A 20856-nucleotide genomic window follows, 5' to 3' on the forward strand; every position below is an offset into this window, starting at 1 on the left:
GCAACCCCTTCACCAAACGTTGTGAAACTTCCAGTTTCTGAAAATCAAACTGGGTAGCCGGTCTACAAAGTGTCACACACCTTCTCCAAATGGGTGCAAAGATACAAAGGGACAAAAATCCAAAACATTCCTATCTGTGGTCACCCTAACTATAACTGCAGAGTGACTATCACCACTCTGTAATACATCTATCGATCTATCTATAACCTACTGGCGCTCGCCACTACGTAGTTATAGTTAGGATCTAGTTTCCATAGGAAAAGCGTTTTTTTGTTTTGCCAATAACTTTGGTGCCATTTGATAAATCTTTACCAAACTTTCAAAACTAATATGACAGTCAGTCATCTGGTGTCTTGAAAGTTTCAGGGTGATCCGTTAAAGGGGTGCAGAGAAAAAGGGGGTCCCAATCAAATTTTCCCCATGCATTTTCCTATAGGGTCTTTAGACATGGCTACAGCCCGAACTGCTGAACGGAATTACACCAAATTTGGCAGGAAGGTAGGTCGTGGACCAGAAAGAGTGCTTTTTTTTGTTTTGGTGTAATTCCGTTCAGTAGTTTTTGAGAAATTGAGGGGAAAACAAATATGTATATCTAGGTATGGGAAAGATTTGCGACCCTTAACGATCTTGTGCTGAGATCTGATTGGCTGATAACACTTCAACAAGAGAAGCTCCCCGAGGTGATCTTGTAATTAAAGCGGGGGCCCTGTGACCCCCTGCTGCCACGGGGACCACCACTTCTGCGGGACGATCCTTTAACTGAAGGTGGGGGGAAGCATGTGCCCCCCCCTGCTGCCCCGGGGACCACTACATTTTGTTTCAAAGTGTTTTTTGAAACATTTGAAATGTTTACAAAATAAAAAATTTAAAAAAGGCGGTTCACTATGGGCCCCCACTTCCCGGGACCACCACCCAATGGGGCTGAGATCTTGTTGGAGGGGGGCCTCGCAACCCCCTTTAACGCCACCCACCAGGGCTGGCTCCAGCTATGTCCCAGGGGTGCCAACCCCTGGACATAACTGTTTGCTGTGGCTTAAGCCACAGAAAACACTTCAGGTTTTGACAGCGGGACCTTTAAAATAGATCCCATTGTCAGAATCCAAAGTTTCATCTCTGTCCCATGCACGCGTCAAAGCGCCACTTAGACACTCACGCACCCACTCACAGACCAACTGATACCCTAATGCAGCCACTCAGAGACCCGCGGAAAGACTGACACACCCACTAAAACACTGATGTATGCACTCTCACTCCCAGACAATCTGACAGCCACTGTCACCCCCCGGATACACCCTCTCACATCTATTCTTACACTCAGAGAAGCTGCAACTAACCCCTGTCACGCACGGCGAAAGGGCTGTGCACAGCGTGGCTTTGGGTGGTATGGGAGTGTTGGCTGCAGGGCCTGGCTGCAGTCCAGGTCTTGCGGGCAACCTTCTGCGCGCATGGGTGAAGGATGGGTGCTTATAGAGGGGTTGGCATTTGGCATTGGTGGCCAACCGCTGCTGCGCACGGCCAAAGACCGTGCGCTGCTGTGGTTAAATTAATGTTTAGTGATTACAATTTCTATATGTTAAAAAAACATAGAAATTCAATGAAAACAACAAAGGTTACAGGGACGTTATAGTTAGGAAATACAATTAAAACAACCTTAGAAATTCACTGAAAAAAAACAAAGGTTACTTGGACGTTATAGTTAGGTTCTGAATTTACTTGTACAAAACCATCGAAATTCAGCAGACGTACCTCAGCTAACTATAACTGGAGCTCCCGTAATGCACTGCTAACGACCTCACATATTGCATCACTCATGACATGGTCAGTGTTAGAAATGGGGTCTTTGGTTGACAGTTAGGTTACCCCCCTGTTCAAGCAAGGACCCTCACTCTAGTCAAGATAAAATGGAATCACCCGCAGCTAACCCCTGCTTACCCCCTTGGTAGCTTGGCAGAGCAGTAGGCTTAACTTCAGAGTGCTAGGTGTAAAGTATTTGTACTAACACACACAGTAACTTAATGAAAACACTACAAAATGACACAACACAGGTTTAGAAAAATAGGAAATATTTATCTAAACAAAACAAGACCAAACGACAAAAATCCACAATACACAAGTCAAGTTATCAATAAAAATGCAAAAAGAGTCTTTAAGTAGTTTTAAACACACACTAACGCAGTCAGCGTGAAAAAGTACCTTGGGCGGTCAAAAATAACCCCACACGGGCGAGTGCGCGTCAAAAAGGGCTTGCGATGCGTTGATTTCACTCACGAGCGGGACCGTGCAGCATTTGTCCTTTCGCCGGGTCGGGCGCGTCGTTGCTTCTCTCTGCAGGAAAGCAATGCGTCAATCCGGTCAGCACTCTCTTCCACGCACAGCTGTAGTTGTCGGAAATCCAGCCGCACAATTATCCGAAAACCCGGCAGCATAGGTTGTGATCTTCCAGCCTCCGTCAGCGATGCAGCGCATTGTTTCCTGCTCCGTGCGTCGATTCTTTGATCGCGTTTCCTGCGAGCGTCGTGTCTCAGCTGCGGAGCTGGTGGCGCGTCGTTTCTTCAGCCGCAGATCAGAGTTGCGTCGATCTTTTCCCCGCACTTCATTCTGTGCGTGGATTTCTTCCTCTTAGGCTGCCAGCTTCTCATTTCAGGGTCCCAGGAACTGGATGGGCACCACAGGGCAGAGTAGGAGTCTCTCCCGAGACTTCAGGTACTGGCAGAGAGAAGTCTTTGCTGTCCCCGAGACTTCAAACAACAGGAGGCAATCTCTAAATGAAGCCCTTGGAGATTTCTTCTCAAGATGGAAGGCACACAAAGTCCAGTCTTTGCCCTCTTACTCTGGCAGAAGCAGCAACTGCAGGATAGCTCCACAAAGCACACTCACAGGCAGGGCAGCCCTTCTTCCTCAGCTCTTCAGCTCTTCTCCAGGCAGAGGTTCCTCTTGTTTCCAGAAGGGTTTCTAAAGTCTGTGGTTTTGGGTGCCCTTCTTATACCCAAATTCTCCTTTGAAGTAGGCCTACTTCAAAGTAAAGTCTCTTTTCAATGGGAAATCCTGCCTTGTCCAGGCCAGGCCCCAGACACTCACCAGGGGGTTGGAGACTGCATTGTGTGAGGGCAGGCACAGCCCTTTCAGGTGTAAGTGTCCACTCCTCCCCTCCCTCCTAGCACAGATGGCTCATCAGGAAATGCAGACTACACCCCAGCTCCCTTTGTTTTACTGTCTAGTGTGAGGTGCAACCAGCCCAACTGTCAAACTGACCCAGACAGAGAATCCACAAGAAAATGCTCACTTTCTAAAAGTGGCATTTTCAAACACACAATCTTAAAATCAACTTTACTAAACTATGTATTTTTAAAACTTTAAATTGTGAGCTCAGAGACCCCAAACTCCACATGTCCATCCGCTCCCAAAGGGAATCTACACTTTAATCAGATTTAAAGGTAGCCCCCATATTAACCTATGAGAGGGACAGGCCTTGCAACAGTGAAAAACGAACTTAGCAATATTTCACTGCCAGGACATATAAAACACATTACTATATGTCCTACCCTAACCATACACTGCACCCTGCCCTTGGGGCTACCTAGGGCCTACCTTAGGGGTGTCTGACATGTAAGAAAAGGGAAGGTTTAGGCTTGGCAAGTGGGTACACTTGCCAAGCCGAATTTACAGTTAAAACTGCACACACAGACACTGCAATGGCAGGTCTGAGACATGATTACAGAGCTACTTATGTGGGTGGCACAATCAGTGCTGCAGGCCCGTTAGTAGCATTTGATTTACAGGCCCTGGGCACCTCTAGTGCACTGTACTAGGGACTTACTGATAAATCAAATATGCCAATCATGGATCAGCCAATTACATACACATTTTGTAAAGGAGCCCTTGCACTTTAGCACCGGTTAGCAGTGGTAAAGTGCCCAGAGTAACAAAAACAGCAAAATCAGAGCCCAGCACACATTAACAACCTGGGGAATAGAGGCAAAAAGTTAAGGGAGACCACGGCAAGGATGAAAAGTCTAACAGTCAGTGACATCACTGATGACATCTCATCTGATATCACTGATGAAATCATCCACACAGTCATACATCCACTCATTTGCTGATACAAACTCTTGTATACCCACACACACACACATCTACTCACATACTTACTCACACATGCATAAGAGTATTGATATACAGATATTCATTCAGTCAAACAACCACTAACACAACCACTCACTCTCCTATACACTACTAACTGAGGTATTCACAGACTCATACAGTTACTTACACACCCACTCATACACTCACTGACACACCCACTCAGCTCATTAATAGATCACTTTTCTAGTGATACATCCAGTTAATCAGCTGTAGAAACACTGACACTCCCACACACTCCACCATACAGTCACTGACACATTATTAGAGTCACTTACACGTGCAATCTCTCAACTATACAACTATTCACACACCAAATCACTCACGTGAACAGGCACTCACATACCCACTCAGTCACCAATACAGCCATTCAAACAGCCACTCACTGACCAACACAAGTTCTCACACATCCACCCACTATCCTATATGAAAACTGACTCACCCACTCAGTTTACAATACAGCTACTCATACACCCCCTGGCTCTCGCATACAATCACTGGCACAGCCACACAGTTATATTTATAGCCATACAGTAAGTGACTCACCAAGTCACTCACCAATGCTGTGTGTTAGAAATGGGTTTTTTGGTTGGCAGTCAGGTTAACCTCTGTCCAAGCAAAAGCCCTCACTCTAGTCAGGGTAAGACACACACAATCCAAAATCAGCCTGTGCTCACCCTCCGGTAGCTTGGCACGAGCAGTCAGGCTTAACTTAGAAGGCAATGTGTAAAGCATTTGTGCAATAAATCATACAACACCATAGCATAACACCACAAAAATACACCACACAGTGTTTAGAAAAATATATAATATTTATCTGGGTATCTTCAGGTCAAAACGATCAAAGTTGCAATATGAATTTGTAAAGATATCACTGAAAAGTGATATAAAGTGTCTTAAGTCTTTAGAAAGTAAACAGAGTCTCTTTCAAACACAAAGTACCTGGTTTCTGGTGGGAAATCTCCTCAGAGGGCCACAAAGGAAGAGATGCGTGGAAAAAGGGTGTGTGCGTCGATTTCTCCCCAGCACACACGGACTTGCGTCGTTATTTTCCACGCGGGGAAGTCGAGCGTCGTTTTCCGGCACGCGGACAGTCTCTTTCTGTGGGTCGCGGGGATTACCAGATGTCCCGGGTCTGTGCGTGGATTTTCCTGCTTGTTTTCCGGCTGCGCGTCGTTCTGCGGGGCTGTGCGTCGAAGTTTCGATCTCACGGCAGGCGTCGCGTCGATTTCTCCGGCGGAGTCGGGCGGTGTTGTCCTTGCGAGGCCGTGCGTCAAAGTTTTGATCTCACGGCAGGCGTAGCGTCGATTTCTCCTGGAAAGTCGGGCGGCGTTGTCCTTGCGAGGCCGTGCGTCAAAGTTTCGATCTCACGGCAGGCGTTGCGTCGATTTCTCCTGCGGAGTCGGGCGGCGTTGTCCTTGCGAGGCCGTGCGTCAAAGTTTTGATCTCACGGCAGGCGTCGCGTCGATTTCTCCCGGGAAGTCGGGCGGCGTTGTCCTTGCGAGGCCGTGCGTCAAAGTTTCGGTCGTCCCGAAGACGTCGCGTTGATCAGCGTCGGTGTGCGGCGTTTTTCTTGCCACGGAACAAGCTGTGCGTCGCAAAGTTCGGCGCACGGAGCGTCCAAGAGGAAGAGAGAAGTCTTTTTGGTCCTGAGACTTCAGGGAACAGGAGGCAAGCTCTATCCAAGCCCTTGGAGAGCACTTTTACAGCCAGACAAGAGTTCAGCAAGGCAGCAGGCCAACAGCAAGGCAGCAGTCCTTTGTAGAAAAGCAGACAGGTGAGTCCTTTGAGCAGCCAGGCAGTTCTTCTTGGCAGGATGTAGTTTCTGGTTCAGGTTTCTTCTCCAGCAAGTGTCTGATGAGGTAGGGCAGAGGCCCTGTTTTATACTAAGTTGTGCCTTTGAAGTGGGGGTGACTTCAAAGAGTCTATAAGAAATGCACCAAGCCCCCTTTCAGTTCAATCCTGTCTGCCAGAGTCCCAGTAGGGGGTGTGGCAGTCCTTTGTGTGAGGGCAGGCCCTCCACCCTCCCAGTCCAGGAAGACCCATTCAAAATGCAGATGTATGCAAGTGAGGCTGAGTACCCTGTGTTTGGGGTGTGTCTGAGTGAATGCACAAGGAGCTGTCAACTAAACCTAGCCAGACGTGGATTGAAGGGCACAACAAGATTTTAGTGCAAAGAAATGCTCACTTTCTAAAAGTGGCATTTCTAGAATAGTAATATTAAATCCGACTTCACCAGTCAGCAGGATTTTGTATTACCATTCTGGCCATACTAAATATGACCTTCCTGCTCCTTTCAGATCAGCAGCTGCCACTTCAACAGTGTATGAGGGCAGCCCCAATGTTAGCCTATGAAAGGAGCAGGCCTCACAGTAGTGTAAAAACGAATTTAGGAGTTTTACACTACCAGGACATATAACTACACAGGTACATGTCCTGCCTTTTACCTACACAGCACCCTGCTCTAGGGGTTACCTAGGGCACACATTAGGGATGACTTATATGTAGTAAAAGGGGATTTCTAGGCTTGGCAAGTACTTTTAAATGCCAAGTCGAAGTGGCAGTGAAACTGCACACACAGGCCTTGCAATGGCAGGCCTGAGACAGGGTTAAGGGGCTACTGAGGTGGGTGGCACAACCAGTGCTGCAGGCCCACTAGTAGCATTTAATCTACCTGCCCTAGGCACATGTAGTGCACTCTACCAGGGACTTACAAGTAAATTAAATAGTCAATCATGGATAAACCAATCAGTAGTACAATTTACCCAGAGAGCATATGCACTTTAGCACTGGTTAGCAGTGGTAAAGTGCCCAGAGGTCAAAAGCCAACAACAACAGGTCAGAAAAAATAGGAGGAAGGAGGCAAAAAGTTTGGGGATGTCCCTGTCAAAAAGCCAGGTCCAACATGACCCCCTACCAGCCTAAAGCCAGGGGAGAACAATCACTATCCCGATGTACTTCCCTGTTTGAGGCGACAGAACAAGGACCCAGGCCCACAACAGCAGGGGCATGCTCCAATTCTTCGCCTTCCTGACTCTAATTGGATCACTCTGTCCATACTCTCAGGGCCCACTAAGCCAACCCATGGGGAACCTTTCTCCTTACCTGCGGATCCCATCTGTGCAGCACCTAACCTTACTTTGCTCACAGATGTATCCCAGGAGCAGGATAGTACCACCATGACCAACACAGTGGTGTTGCCCACTCTACCCCCGGGGTGTGACACGTGTCCCCTCCCCAGGGATAACTCTGTCCACCCGGACAGCAAGCCACAGTGATTACTGACAGCTGCCAGGGATGAGAGCCAGGCCGCAGGCCTCTCAAAGCTCTACAACCACTGTGGCTGTGGAGAGTGGGGGGCGGTAGCCCCAGGTGCTGGGCACCCTTTAACCACTCTCCCTTCCACCAGGTCAGGGATGACAGCCTGAACCTGGTCCTCCCCTCTGGGGCTCTGTACCCTCCCTCCTGGAGCGGTACCCCCAGAGTCCAACATGGTCAAGGTGCTTACAGAAGTCGCCCTGTACCATTCCTCCACCAGTGCAGGGCTGTTAACCTGCAACTGGCCCTCCAACCTGGGCCCTGTACCTTCAGGTTGGACTAGGGCCCGGGGTGAGGCTTCCCTCCCCCTGCCCTCCCTTCTGGGGCCCAGCACCCTCCAACTAGGAGTGGCCTCCTCAGAAGACAACATGGTAGGGGCACTGTTATCAATAGCCCCACCCTCCAGGTCCGGGGGGACACCCTGAACCTGGTCTTCCAGCCCAGGGTCTGTACCCTCAGACTGGATCACTGCCTGGCAAACCAGGACTTCCTGGGAGGCACACCTACCCCCCACCAGGTCAGAGTATAACCTCTGCACCTGACCATTCAACTCAGAGTCACCACCCTGAAGTTGAACAATTGCCTGGCACGCCAGGACTTCCTGGAGGGCACACTGACCCTCCACCAGGTCAGAGTTTAACCTCTGAACTTGGCCATTCAACTCAGAGTCACCACCCTGAAGTTGAACAATTGCCTGGCACGCCAGGACTTCCTGGAGGGCACACTGACCCTCCACCAGGTCAGAGTTTAACCTCTGAACTGGGCCATTCAACTCCGAGTCACCACCCTGAAGTTGAACAATTGCCTGGCACGCCAGGACTTCCTGGAGGGCACACTGACCCTCCACCAGGTCAGAGTTTAACCTCTGAACTGGGCCATTCAACTCAGAGTCACCACCCTGAAGTTGAACAATTGCCTGGCGCACCAGGACTTTCTGGGAGGCACACCTACCTCCCACCAGGTCAGAGTTTAACCTCTGAGCCTGGTTCCCCAACCCAGGGTCACCACCCTGAGGTTGGGCAATTGCCTGGCACGCCAGGACTTTCTGGGGGGCACACCTACCCCCCACCAGGTCAGAGTTTAACCTCTGAACCTGGTCATCCAACCCAGAGTCAACACCCTGAGGTTGGACAATTGCCTGGCACAGCAGGACTTCTTGGGAGGCACACCTACCTCCCACCAGGTCAGAGTTTAACCTCTGAACCTGGGTATTCAACCCAGGGTCACCACCCTGAGGTTGAACAATTGCCTGGCACGCCAGGACTTTCTGGGGGGCACACCTACCCCCCAACAGGTCAGAGTTTATCCCCTGAACCTGGTTATCCAACCCAGAGTCACCACCCTGAGGTTGAACCATTGCCTGGCAGGCCAGGACTTCCAGGGAGGCACACCTACCTCCCACCAGGTCAGAGTTTAACCTCTGAGCCTGGTTCCCCAACCCAGAGTCACCACCCTGAGGTTGGGCAATTGCCTGGCACGCCAAGACTTTCTGGGGGGCACACCTACCCCCCACCAGGTCAGAGTTTAACCTCTGAACCTGGTCATCCAACCCAGAGTCAACACCCTGAGGTTGGACAATTGCCTGGCACAGCAGGACTTCTTGGGTGGAACATCTACCCCCCACCAGGTCAGAGTTTAACCTCTGAACCTGGGTATCCAACCCAGAGTCACCACCCTGAGGTTGAATCTTTGCCTGGCATGCCAGGACTTCCTGGGGGGCACTCTCACCCCCCACAAGGGACACACCATCCCCAAGGGCCACACAAGAGTCTGGTTGGTGCAGGTCTCCCGACCACTGCCCATCCGGCAGAGTCTGGGTTTCCCCCAAACCAGAAACGGTTTCACCTGGGTCATTCCTGGGGGGCTCTGCTCTCAGAGCTGTCCCCTGACTCTCAAGGTCCTCCACTGGGGTCTGCAACCCCCTCTCAACCCTATGTCTGGACTTCTGCACCCCCTCACTAGGAGGGGTACTGCCAGACACCAGAACTGTTGGGATGCTGGCTACAGTCACCCCCCCAAGTTCTTCTGACACTGCGGGGCTTCCCTCAAAAGGTGGCCCTACAGTACAGGCTAGGCTTCCCTCCTGATGTTCCCTCATGGAACCCTCTAGGACCTGGGACCTACCTGGGACACTACAATCCTTTCCCACCACACTCGGTTGGGAACCATCTAGACCACTCCCTTCAGGAGCACCCCCAAATGCCTCTTCAGACTCTCTGGTACTCACCCAGAAGTCTGCCTCCATTGTAAGTTCCCTGGGGTCAGAGAACTCACACTCCACCTGGTGTTGGCGTAGCTCTGGAAAATAAGGACCAGACATATGCTCTCCAGCAATTACATCACTCTGCCCTTCACATGTATTAACCACAGTACCCTTCACCCAACCATCCAGTAACTCAACCTTGGAAAAGCACTCTACTTCACCCTCCTGAGACTGGTGAGACAGTATCTGTCTGTCCCTGACACTCAACCCATACTCTTCTGGGATGTCTCTACACTCTATATCCAGGACGTCCACCAGGGGGGAACCCTTTTCTCTGTCACTCTCTGCTAGAGTCAGTAAAGTGTCCCTCCCCCCAGTAGGAATATGACTCCCTGTGCCAGTCCCCCAATCCTTCTCAGGGACCCTGTGCATAACGGGAACTACCTCATACCCTTGAACCGCCTGGGGCGTGTCAACTCCCTTCTTCAAGTTGGGCACCACATCTCTGGGCTTGTGCCCTCCTTCAGCAGTACTAGATGCAAGATTTTTGCTGCCACCATCTGAACTGGACTCAGCCCTTCCGGCCTCCAGTTTCAGCTCTTTACATCTCAGCTCTTGAGCTGCAATCTTTTCTTCTTCCAGGGCTAAGAGTCTTTTTGCCTCAACCTCTGCAAGATACTCCTCTAATTGTTGCTCCTATCGCCTTTGACCTCGGAGCCATTCATCTATTTCTGGGTCACTGTCCAACTCTGAGTAGTCTTCCTCCTCATGTGCGTAGTCCTCCTCCTCATCTGAGGGGTACTTAGTCATTTGGTTTCTTGCTGCCTCTCTCTCTGCCCATCTTTCCTCCCCCCAGACTATGTAGTGATGGAGCATCTCCACTTTAGTAGATCTCCTTGCTACAGGAAGGCCCCATTTTCTGCAAAGCTCCCTTAGGTCAGCCTTAGTGAGGTGGTCAGTACGAACAAAGAATGAGTAGGTAAGCAATCCCATTCTGATAAGATCTTATCAGCAAAAACCAAAATCCAAAGTCCCAAATATCAATAGTATATCCAGGAGGACATCAGAGAACCAAAAGCCAAAAAAGATGAAAAATCAAGTTGACCTTCAACTGTGGGTAGGTAGTGAAATACTTAGATACTGTATGTCACTTCACAAACACAAGTCCTATCCTCACCGCTGATCACCAATGTTAGAAATGGGGTTTTTGGTTGGCAGTCAGGTTACCCTCTGTCCAAGCAAAAGCCCTCACTCTAGTCAGGGTAAGTCACACACAATCCAAAATCAGCCTGTGCTCACCCTCCGGTAGCTTGGCACGAGCAGTCAGGCTTAACTTAGAAGGCAATGTGTAAAGCATTTGTGCAATAAATCATACAACACCATAGCATAACACCACAAAAATACACCACACAGTGTTTAGAAAAATATATAATATTTATCTGGGTATCTTCAGGTCCAAACGATCAAAGTTGCAATATGAATTTGTAAAGATATCACTGAAAAGTGATATAAAGTGTCTTAAGTCTTTAGAAAGTAAACAGAGTCTCTTTCAAACACAAAGTACCTGGTTTCTGGTGGGAAATCTCCTCAGAGGGCCACAAAGGAAGAGATGCGTGGAAAAAGGGTGTGTGCGTCAATTTCTCCCCAGCACACACGGACTTGCGTCGTTATTTTCCACGCGGGGAAGTCGAGCGTCGTTTTCCGGCACGCGGACAGTCTCTTTCTGTGGGTCGCGGGGATTACCAGATGTCCCGGGTCTGTGCATGGATTTTCCTGCTTGTTTTCCGGCTGCGCGTCGTTCTGCGGGGCTGTGCGTCGAAGTTTCGATCTCACTGCAGGCGTCGCGTCGATTTCTCCGGCGGAGTCGGGCGGCGTTGTCCTTGCGAGGCCGTGCGTCAAAGTTTTGATCTAACGGCAGGCGTCGCGTCAATTTCTCCTGGAAAGTCAGGTGGCGTTGTCCTTGCGAGGCCGTGCGTCAAAGTTTCGATCTCACGGCAGGCGTCGCGTCGATTTCTCCTGCGGAGTCGGGCGGCGTTGTCCTTGCGAGGCCGTGCGTCAAAGTTTTGATCTCACGGCAGGCGTCGCGTCGATTTCTCCCGGGAAGTCGGGCGGCGTTGTCCTTGCGAGGCCGTGCGTCAAAGTTTCGGTCGTCCCGAAGACGTCGCGTTGATCAGCGTCGGTGTGCAGCGTTTTTCTTGCCGCGGAACAAGCTGTGCGTCGAAAAGTTCGGCGCACGGAGCGTCCAAGAGGAAGAGAGAAGTCTTTTTGGTCCTGAGACTTCAGGGAACAGGAGGCAAGCTCTATCCAAGCCCTTGGAGAGCACTTTTACAGCCAGACAAGAGTTCAGCAAGGCAGCAGGCCAACAGCAAGGCAGCAGTCCTTTGTAGAAAAGCAGACAGGTGAGTCCTTTGAGCAGCCAGGCAGTTCTTCTTGGCAGGATGTAGTTTCTGGTTCAGGTTTCTTCTCCAGCAAGTGTCTGATGAGGTAGGGCAGAGGCCCTGTTTTATACTAAGTTGTGCCTTTGAAGTGGGGGTGACTTCAAAGAGTCTCTAAGAAATGCACCAAGCCCCCTTTCAGTTCAATCCTGTCTGCCAGAGTCCCAGTAGGGGGTGTGGCAGTCCTTTGTGTGAGGGCAGGCCCTCCACCCTCCCAGTCCAGGAAGACCCATTCAAAATGCAGATGTATGCAAGTGAGGCTGAGTACCCTGTGTTTGGGGTGTGTCTGAGTGAATGCACAAGGAGCTGTCAACTAAACCTAGCCAGACGTGGATTGAAGGGCACAACAAGATTTTAGTGCAAAGAAATTCTCACTTTCTAAAAGTGGCATTTCTAGAATAGTAATATTAAATCCGACTTCACCAGTCAGCAGGATTTTGTATTACCATTCTGGCCATACTAAATATGACCTTCCTGCTCCTTTCAGATCAGCAGCTGCCACTTCAACAGTGTATGAGGGCAGCCCCAATGTTAGCCTATGAAAGGAGCAGGCCTCACAGTAGTGTAAAAACGAATTTAGGAGTTTTACACTACCAGGACATATAACTACACAGGTACATGTCCTGCCTTTTACCTACACAGCACCCTGCTCTAGGGGTTACCTAGGGCACACATTAGGGATGACTTATATGTAGTAAAAGGGGAGTTCTAGGCTTGGCAAGTACTTTTAAATGCCAAGTCGAAGTGGCAGTGAAACTGCACACACAGGCCTTGCAATGGCAGGCCTGAGACAGGGTTAAGGGGCTACTGAGGTGGGTGGCACAACCAGTGCTGCAGGCCCACTAGTAGCATTTAATCTACCTGCCCTAGGCACATGTAGTGCACTCTACCAGGGACTTACAAGTAAATTAAATAGTCAATCATGGATAAACCAATCAGTAGTACAATTTACCCAGAGAGCATATGCACTTTAGCACTGGTTAGCAGTGGTAAAGTGCCCAGAGGTCAAAAGCCAACAACAACAGGTCAGAAAAAAATAGGAGGAAGGAGGCAAAAAGTTTGGGGATGTCCCTGTCAAAAAGCCAGGTCCAACACTGTGGTACCCATTCACTTTCCCAGAAAACCACTCTGACACCCACCCACTCACGCACACATGCAGCCACCCACAGACCCACTCACTAAATGAAATGCAGCTGCTCACACAGTCACTTGCTTACCTATAAAGCAACTCACACATCCATTCAGTTTCCCTAACAGCAAATGATTCAATCACTCATTCACCCATAGAAGCACTCACACATAGATACAAGCACTTACACTCAGTGGATGATGTCATCAGTGATGTCATATGAGATGTCATCAGTGATGTCACTGACCATGTCATGAATGATGAAATATGTGACGTCATAAGCAGTGCATTACGGGAGCTCCAGTTATAGTTAGCAGAGGTACCTATAACTGCTAAATTTCTACGCTTTTGTACGAGTAAATTCAGAACTTAACTATAACGTCCATGTAACCTTTGGGTTTTTTCAGTGAATTTCTAAGGTTTTTTTTAATTCTATTTCCTAACTATAACGTCCCTGTAACCTTTGTTTTTTTCAGTGAATTTCTAAGGTTTTTTAAATTCTATTTCCTAACTATAACGTCCCTGTAACCTTTGATTTTTTTCAGTGAATATATATATATATATAGATAGCTATAGATATGTTTATATATAGATATAGATATAGCAATTGAGCTCTATATTTACCATCTGAATTCTCTACCTTTGTCTAGAACACTGGTTATGTCTTATTTCATTACATGTCATTGCTAAAAGTTTTTACATATATGAAAGGTAACACAAGACTACAATTGAAGACATTTTAGAAAACAATATACAGACCACTTTTCGAGTGCTCTGTAAATACTTGTAAATAATTTTAAATCAGTTTGCTGCTTTGGTGAGAGCTGGTCTATGTGCAGTATTTCATCAGACTGAAAGATTGATACACATAAACCGAGGTAACCAATGAAGATGCTGATTGAAAGAACACCACTTTAGGTTGCTTTCCTTACATGCCTTTTGGGAATCCTTTTCAGCAACACACTCGACAATTTGGCCCTTGGGATTACACACCAGTGCCGTTACGTTTTTCACTGATGTTTAAGTCATTATCATGGTAACATAGCTCCCTATAGGCAAATTCTTTTGCTCTGTTGGAATGTGAGAAATATGACCTCTTAAAATGGTTCACGTCCTCGGTTTCGTTTCTTTATTTTAAATGCATTCTTTTTATTTTGAGGCCAGCTTTTTTTTTTAAAGCGAACTGTTAGTTGCAACCGCATTTCTCATTTGGGATCCACTTGCTGTAGGTATCCCCACGACTTCCTATTGCCTTCTTTGAACCGTGTTAATATCTGCGAAAGTACACTCATCCCACGGTGCTGAAATCAGGTAGAAATCCCATACATCTCATTAGAAAAAATCTGCTTTTAATATTTTTGTTTCAAGAAATGATGCATGACTTCTCAAACCCTTCCTGCAATTAATCCCCCATGTTCCCGTGTTTAGAGAATGATTCATTACTTTTGAACCTTCCGTGGTTTCCTCAAGCGGTGTCCTTGGGGAGCCATTAACACACACTGGAGTGAGCTGGAGTTACCTAACAGTGAACGTCATGTCTGTTTGTTTTTACAGGTGCAGTATGCGGAATTGAAACCCCTAAGGAAGAAGAGGAGTATTCTTTAGGCACGAGGCAGGCGCTTGAAAAGAAATGTCCTGCCTCTTTATTTTCTTCTCCAGTCAGCAATAATCACTGTCATGGGCGCCCAGTTTGGTTAGGCTGGAAACTTACTGCTGCCTTTTCTGACGCGCCCCTGCTGAAAGCTGTTTTTCCTCAGTGGAGTAACAGCCTCCATGAAAAGCTGGAATTCAGAGAATGGCTTGGTGGGTTATGTCTAAGAAATCTTAAATCTTCAACACACACCGGCCAAGGCCTGAAAATGAAATCTTCAGCATGCACTGCGGCAAAGCATACTTCTCAATGGAGTGAACGGAAAAGTTTTTCTGAGGAGATACGGCCTGCACAATGTAGTCCGTTCAGCGGAGTCGCCCTCTTAGTTGAGTAAGTGGCTTTTTTGATACTGCAAGAGTCTGAGGTCTCCTTGTACTTTCAAGCATTGAAAGTGTTTGAAAGTTTCCACAGTGATTAATGGAAGCCTACACTTTTTCAAGCAGTGTATTCGTGTCCAGATACAGGTGGATACAAATCTATGCACATACACCGTTTCTTAACTCCTTTATTTGTACAGTTTCTGCCTCCTGTGCCCTAAAAGTGGATGATCGCTTGTGTTTAAGCCAAAGGTTTAACAACACTACAGTCCTAGACGTGGCATTCCAGCCTTAAAAGTAATTGCACAACGGCCCTATGCAGCTGTAACATTTCCATAAATTGTTTTGTGAAGAATGTATTTAAATATATTTTTTTACCAAATAGATTATATTAATATTAATTCCCGGCAATGGAGTTAACATTGATTTTCGCATTCCAGTCAAACTGTTTTGAAATCTCTATTTAAGACAAAGAAATGCCAAAGGCACGTAATTTTATCTTTTGTGTTTTTTGTGTATCATCCTTGTCTGTCGAAAGTAAAATTATTTGCCTGGTAAATTTGGTACAGTGCATCTCTTCGATCTCCATAACCAGAGATTGCACGTCTTGAAATGCCTTGATGGCTAATGTTAAAATAAAAATATGCAATAAATGTGGAATTTATTGTGGGCTTCATAACTCATTTGTTGCATTTCGTTGAATGTTTCTTATGCTGAATGGGGAAAGGTAAATGTGTAGAATATGGCATATGTAAAGGATGTATGTAAATACATTTCGACCCCTTTCATGTACATTCTTATTTTATCTTGGTAAAGTGGATAATTTAGTGAAGCAATGATGTCTTCTACAAATGCACTTGTCCAGCAGGTAACATTTCAAAGTGGGTAAATGATGTAAATCAACGCTGAAGATCTTAGAACAGCAAGAATGTTACCTGCCAGGAAATTCACCCTTTTTGCGGACATTGTTGTTTTTATGAATGAGATTTATTATATTATCATAATGTTGACCTGTGCTTGAATCAATTGCTGTTCTATACAAGGAACTTTCTATTATCTGGCTGAAAAATGAAATTACCCGATGAGCTACTGATTCAGAACAGCATGATCTTACAAAGCTTTCTGTAAAAGGTTTTCTCTGTTTATGAAGACTTTTACTGCAATTTATGATGGCTGCCCTTTTGAAATATGTTGTATGAATATCAACATCAAAGCTTGCTACTACAAGTACAGTACAGTGCCAAAGAGATCAGCATTAGAACTGCTAATGTCACATGTATGTATTAAGGTAAGGCGTTTTTACTTTGAGAATGCAAGAGATGTGTTTATTGTTTGTCTATCTTTGTATTCACTATTAATGTGATGCGTTTCCACAACTGAATAAAAGTATTTTTGTCATACTTTTTTGTTAAAATTCTTTATAGTTTACACGTGTTTGTTTTATAATGTATCAACGTGATTAACAGTCTCTCGGGCATAGTTATTACATTTTCATGTAATTAAAAATTGCACCTGATGCTAAACTTTTTATCTCTGTTCTACAGACAGTGATTTTGGAAAATTAAAGGGAAGAGTGCAGGGAAGCAACCAATTAAGTTTAAACAGTCAGCTCCTTTGACACACCATATTAAAACGATGTCTTTTTTTATTTATGTGCTTCTTAGAAATTCATTTTCAACTATTTAATTTGATGATAATTTGTATCACTCGGTAAAGAAAGCTAGATACCTTTTAATAATGATATTAAAATTAGTTCAATGGCAGTTCGGAACTGCTAGACGTCCGCTGACTATTCATAACACAAACAACCCTAAGATAGGCTTCAAACTTGTTCTGGCTTATAATCTTGTATTGTTCTGTCCCTCCATCTTGAATGTTTTCAATGCTGTCACCTTCACCACTTCCTTCAGCCTAAAGGATGACAGATGAGCTATAGCCATATAGTTACCACATAATAAGATTATTCAAATTATGTCTAATTTCCCTTAAAATATATTGTGTTTTGAATGTTCCAGCGTAAGCTATAATTGCTATACTTCTAAAATTAGTAGAGTGAGTGAAAAGTTACTAGACATGTTGTAAGCAATTGAACGAAAAATGAGCACGCAGGTTAGGACAATGAAGCACCCATGTTCCATTCACAAAGCACTAATAGTGGTACTTTATGAGAATAAACAAACCGCCTTTTGACCCCATTTTGACCTTCAGTAGAAGATGGGCTGGTAAAGCTAGTCCCTACTAGGTAATAGTTGGGCAGACTTCCACACCCCCCCCCTCATTCCACTTTCCTACTTCCCAATGGTTACAGGTCCAGAAAGCCAGTTCTCTATGGGGCAGTCAATGGGGATATTTTGCCCTCCCTCTATTCTGCTCCTTTCACAGGCTGGTAGTTCAGTGGAGTAGTGCATCCACTCCAGGAATCTGTGTTTTACCTCAAAATCACAGGTCAAATCCCAATGGAACCATTCATGGCTTTCATCCTTTCTTTTAGTTGGACTCTCACTCCTAGGCGAGACTGCTGACAGCGAGATAGCATTTTTGCCCGTAGGCGACTAAGCCACTCTTACAACAAGTCACAACTGTTGGCCCAACCCTCCAGGCTCACAAGCAGTTCCTCACCAAAAACCCAGACAGTAAAAGTTGATTTCTGGCAGCCTTATGCATGGGATCTAGATTGCGACATCTCAGTGAAGTCGTGGTGGAACGGAAGTTACCCTTTTCTCACGTTAGCAATAAGACTCGGGCACACACAGACAATGAAGGACATGCAGGAAAGTTTTCAATAGGTTTATTGAAAAGACTGCAGTCTACAGTAAAATGCATGAGCTGCAATGATTAGGATAACAAACAATTAAAGACTCAAAATTGTGAAGATGAGCTTCAGGAGTACAAAGACCACCGCTATCTTACAGTAAACATGGGATGTAAAATCCCTAGCATAGAGAACCTAATCTCTAACCTAATGATAGCTAGATGTGATGAACCTAATCTGCCTGTACCATGTCCAGGAGAAGCTCCCCCAACCCTCATTAACTTGGAATGAGGTCTCTAGGTTGGACTCTGTGATTACACGAAAGGCTGAGTTCTGCAGTGAGGTGACGTGCAGCATAGATGGTGTGGATGGCATCTGGGAGGAACCCCTCTGATAACCTTGTTTGTGTGAGATGTATTTATACTACTCATTTAGGACCCCTGAGGCAAATATGATTGCAAACAATTGATAAGGAGGCAGACTTGTGACAGCAATTATGTAGACAGTCCCCAACAAGTGTACATTATGTTCCTGTCACATGTAAGTGAGAAAGGAACATGATGTGTATACCTACGTACATTGCTTGACTATGACACTGATAGTGAAGCCATTCACAGAGTGGTACTGATAATGCAAATCAAAACATTTCTCTAACTATAAACAATAGGAGCCATCGTAAAAGAAATAATAAATTGTATGGTCTAAAACAGAGCATGCTAAGTAGAGAGAAAGTCACTATGTGACGGGGGCACAGGCCTGCAAGCCAAAAGGCTAAGCTCACCTTCTGAATTCCAATAATTCTTAGTAGGATTCACCACACCTGATGTCGATAAAATGAGTCCCTTTGAGGTGGGCAGCAATATTCATCCATTAGTAAGTTTCAAGATATCCTAATTGTTGAGTGTGATTTTCAGAAATAAATGTTATGTTACATAAGATGCAGAAAATGTGCGTTCTATGGCTGCCAAGACAAGAATGTACCTGTGTGCACCTGGACATCCACGGCTTCTGCCTTCCTCTCACCATGCCAGACATAAAGTAGAGCAGAGCCTAGTGTATTGCACAATTCTTTCATCATTACTACTAGGAGACCAAGATAGGCTGAAATTATTGAGCAGAGATAGTTAGTAGTGGGTGACCCATACAGTAGTTACACTGTCCTCCTTCTTCCCCATCCTGCCCAACTGTTGTAGCCTCAGCATGTGCAAATACCAGTAAGTGACTTCTTTGGACCTGATTTAAACTTTGAAGGAGAGGGTACTCAGTTGCCACAGAGCCTTATTTAGAGTCAGGTGGATCTATGGCAGCAGAGACTATGCCATCTTCACCACCTACTTGCACCTCTGATGGAGTAAGGGCCATCAGAGGTTTTGCCGTGTGTTCATACACCCTATTTAGAGTGGGTTAACACATGGTCAGTTTTCACTATCTTTTACTGCCAAGTAAATTTAGGGGGACGGGGCAGTGAAAATTGCAGAATGACCACACACCATGGTAGAAATCTCCCATGGCATGAGGGTCATGTTTTCCTTTTATTTTCCAAAACAAAATACTGCTTTGGAATTTTGTTTTTAAAAATAAAAAATAATGAAAGTTTGAAGTGCGGCTCTGCAACATCTGTTGTTTTCACAGAGCTGCCAGTAAAACTTTAAAGGCATTTACAGGAAATCTTGTAACAGCAGTTCTGGTAAATGGAAGAGTTGTCTGCTGGGCTGGCAAAGTATTCCACCATGGCAACTGTACTAGTGGAGAAGTGTGGCACAATGGTTAGAGCGGCAGACCCTGATGCAGAGATCTGGCCCGGGACCAGGGTTCCCACCTCGGTGGCTCTTGGGCTCAATTCACTTGGACCAGATAATTCTCGCCTCGGTGCCTAATCTAATTAATGGGTCCCACTATGTAAATCTGGGCAATAGCTTGCTTAATCTCCGCAATGGCCCTCTCAGCACTTGGATGCCTGGCTTCACCCTGGGGATGTCCAGGAGTGGGCAACTCACAGGGAAAAGCCAGGAGGGGTTCCACAGCGGTATGCGTGCAGCGCCTTGAGACTCTAACGGGTGAGTAGTGCGCTATACAAGTGCAAAGTTTACAGTTTACTAAAACCATCCACCAAACTCTAAGTCAGGCCCTTAGTCCTGAAAATACATAAAATGTAAAGTATGAGACCTAAGACATTGGGGCTATTTGAGGAAAATGAGCCTGAGCTTTAAGTGGTTAAGTGTGGTTCCAGAAATGTGCCTGCAACGGTTTGGCTGAAGAGAGCTGAAAGAGAGTGCTGCAAGACACAGATGAGGAGAACAAGACTACAGTAATATGGGAAATGCAATAAAACAATGACTTTAGAGAGGAACATGCAGCAGACAAGAAACCAGGAAAAGGAGTTAGAAGAAATAATAAAGCTAGCATTGAAAAGATAATTGGAAGAATGCAGTAGAAAGACATGCCTAGACTGAATACAGAACATAGCAAGAGTTTAAAGCAACAGGGGAAGTGTGATAGGCTAAAGCACAATAATGCAAGGATGGGGTAAGTTCTCCTTGAAGTTGAAGTTGAATATTGATGACGTGGGCAAGAAATAGAAAGTGGTTTGGAAAGCATATAACAAGTTGGCAAGAGACTGGATTTACGGAAACATTGATAAGGGTGAAAGCTCTGAAGGATAGCTGATCTGAACCTTCTCCTTTCCGTGGCAAATATGAAGATTTTAAATCAGAGATCTGTATTTAAGAAGGAGCCAATTAATTTCAGGACAGTATATAGTCTCTTCTTCCAGGAGAATGATGTAGTAAGCAATCAAAGCAGTCAAACTTGCAGACCGCTATGTAACCTTTAATGTCGCTGCTTCTCCGGTTAGTTGGTTGGGGAAAGGTAGCATTATTTGCCAAAGCAAATGCTAATTCTGCATTCCCCT

At 46.1% G+C, this 20856-nt stretch overlaps 1 protein-coding gene across 2 annotated transcripts in view; it reads left to right on the plus strand.

Moving 5' to 3' along the window:
• The window catches only part of MCTP2 (multiple C2 and transmembrane domain containing 2), an 896516-nt gene extending 879923 nt beyond the window's left edge, over positions 1–16593 (plus strand). For both annotated transcript variants that reach the window (XM_069222757.1, XM_069222756.1), the window contains one exon: positions 14780–16593. In XM_069222757.1, the coding sequence (XP_069078858.1) occupies positions 14780–14830 (51 nt within the window). In that variant the 3' untranslated portion in view covers positions 14831–16593. The remainder of the gene's footprint in view (positions 1–14779) is intronic.
• The last annotated feature ends 4263 nt before the right edge of the window (positions 16594–20856 follow it).

The sequence above is a fragment of the Pleurodeles waltl genome, chromosome 3_1 (assembly GCF_031143425.1).
Source record: "Pleurodeles waltl isolate 20211129_DDA chromosome 3_1, aPleWal1.hap1.20221129, whole genome shotgun sequence".
In the NCBI taxonomy this organism is placed as follows: Eukaryota; Metazoa; Chordata; class Amphibia; order Caudata; family Salamandridae; genus Pleurodeles; species Pleurodeles waltl.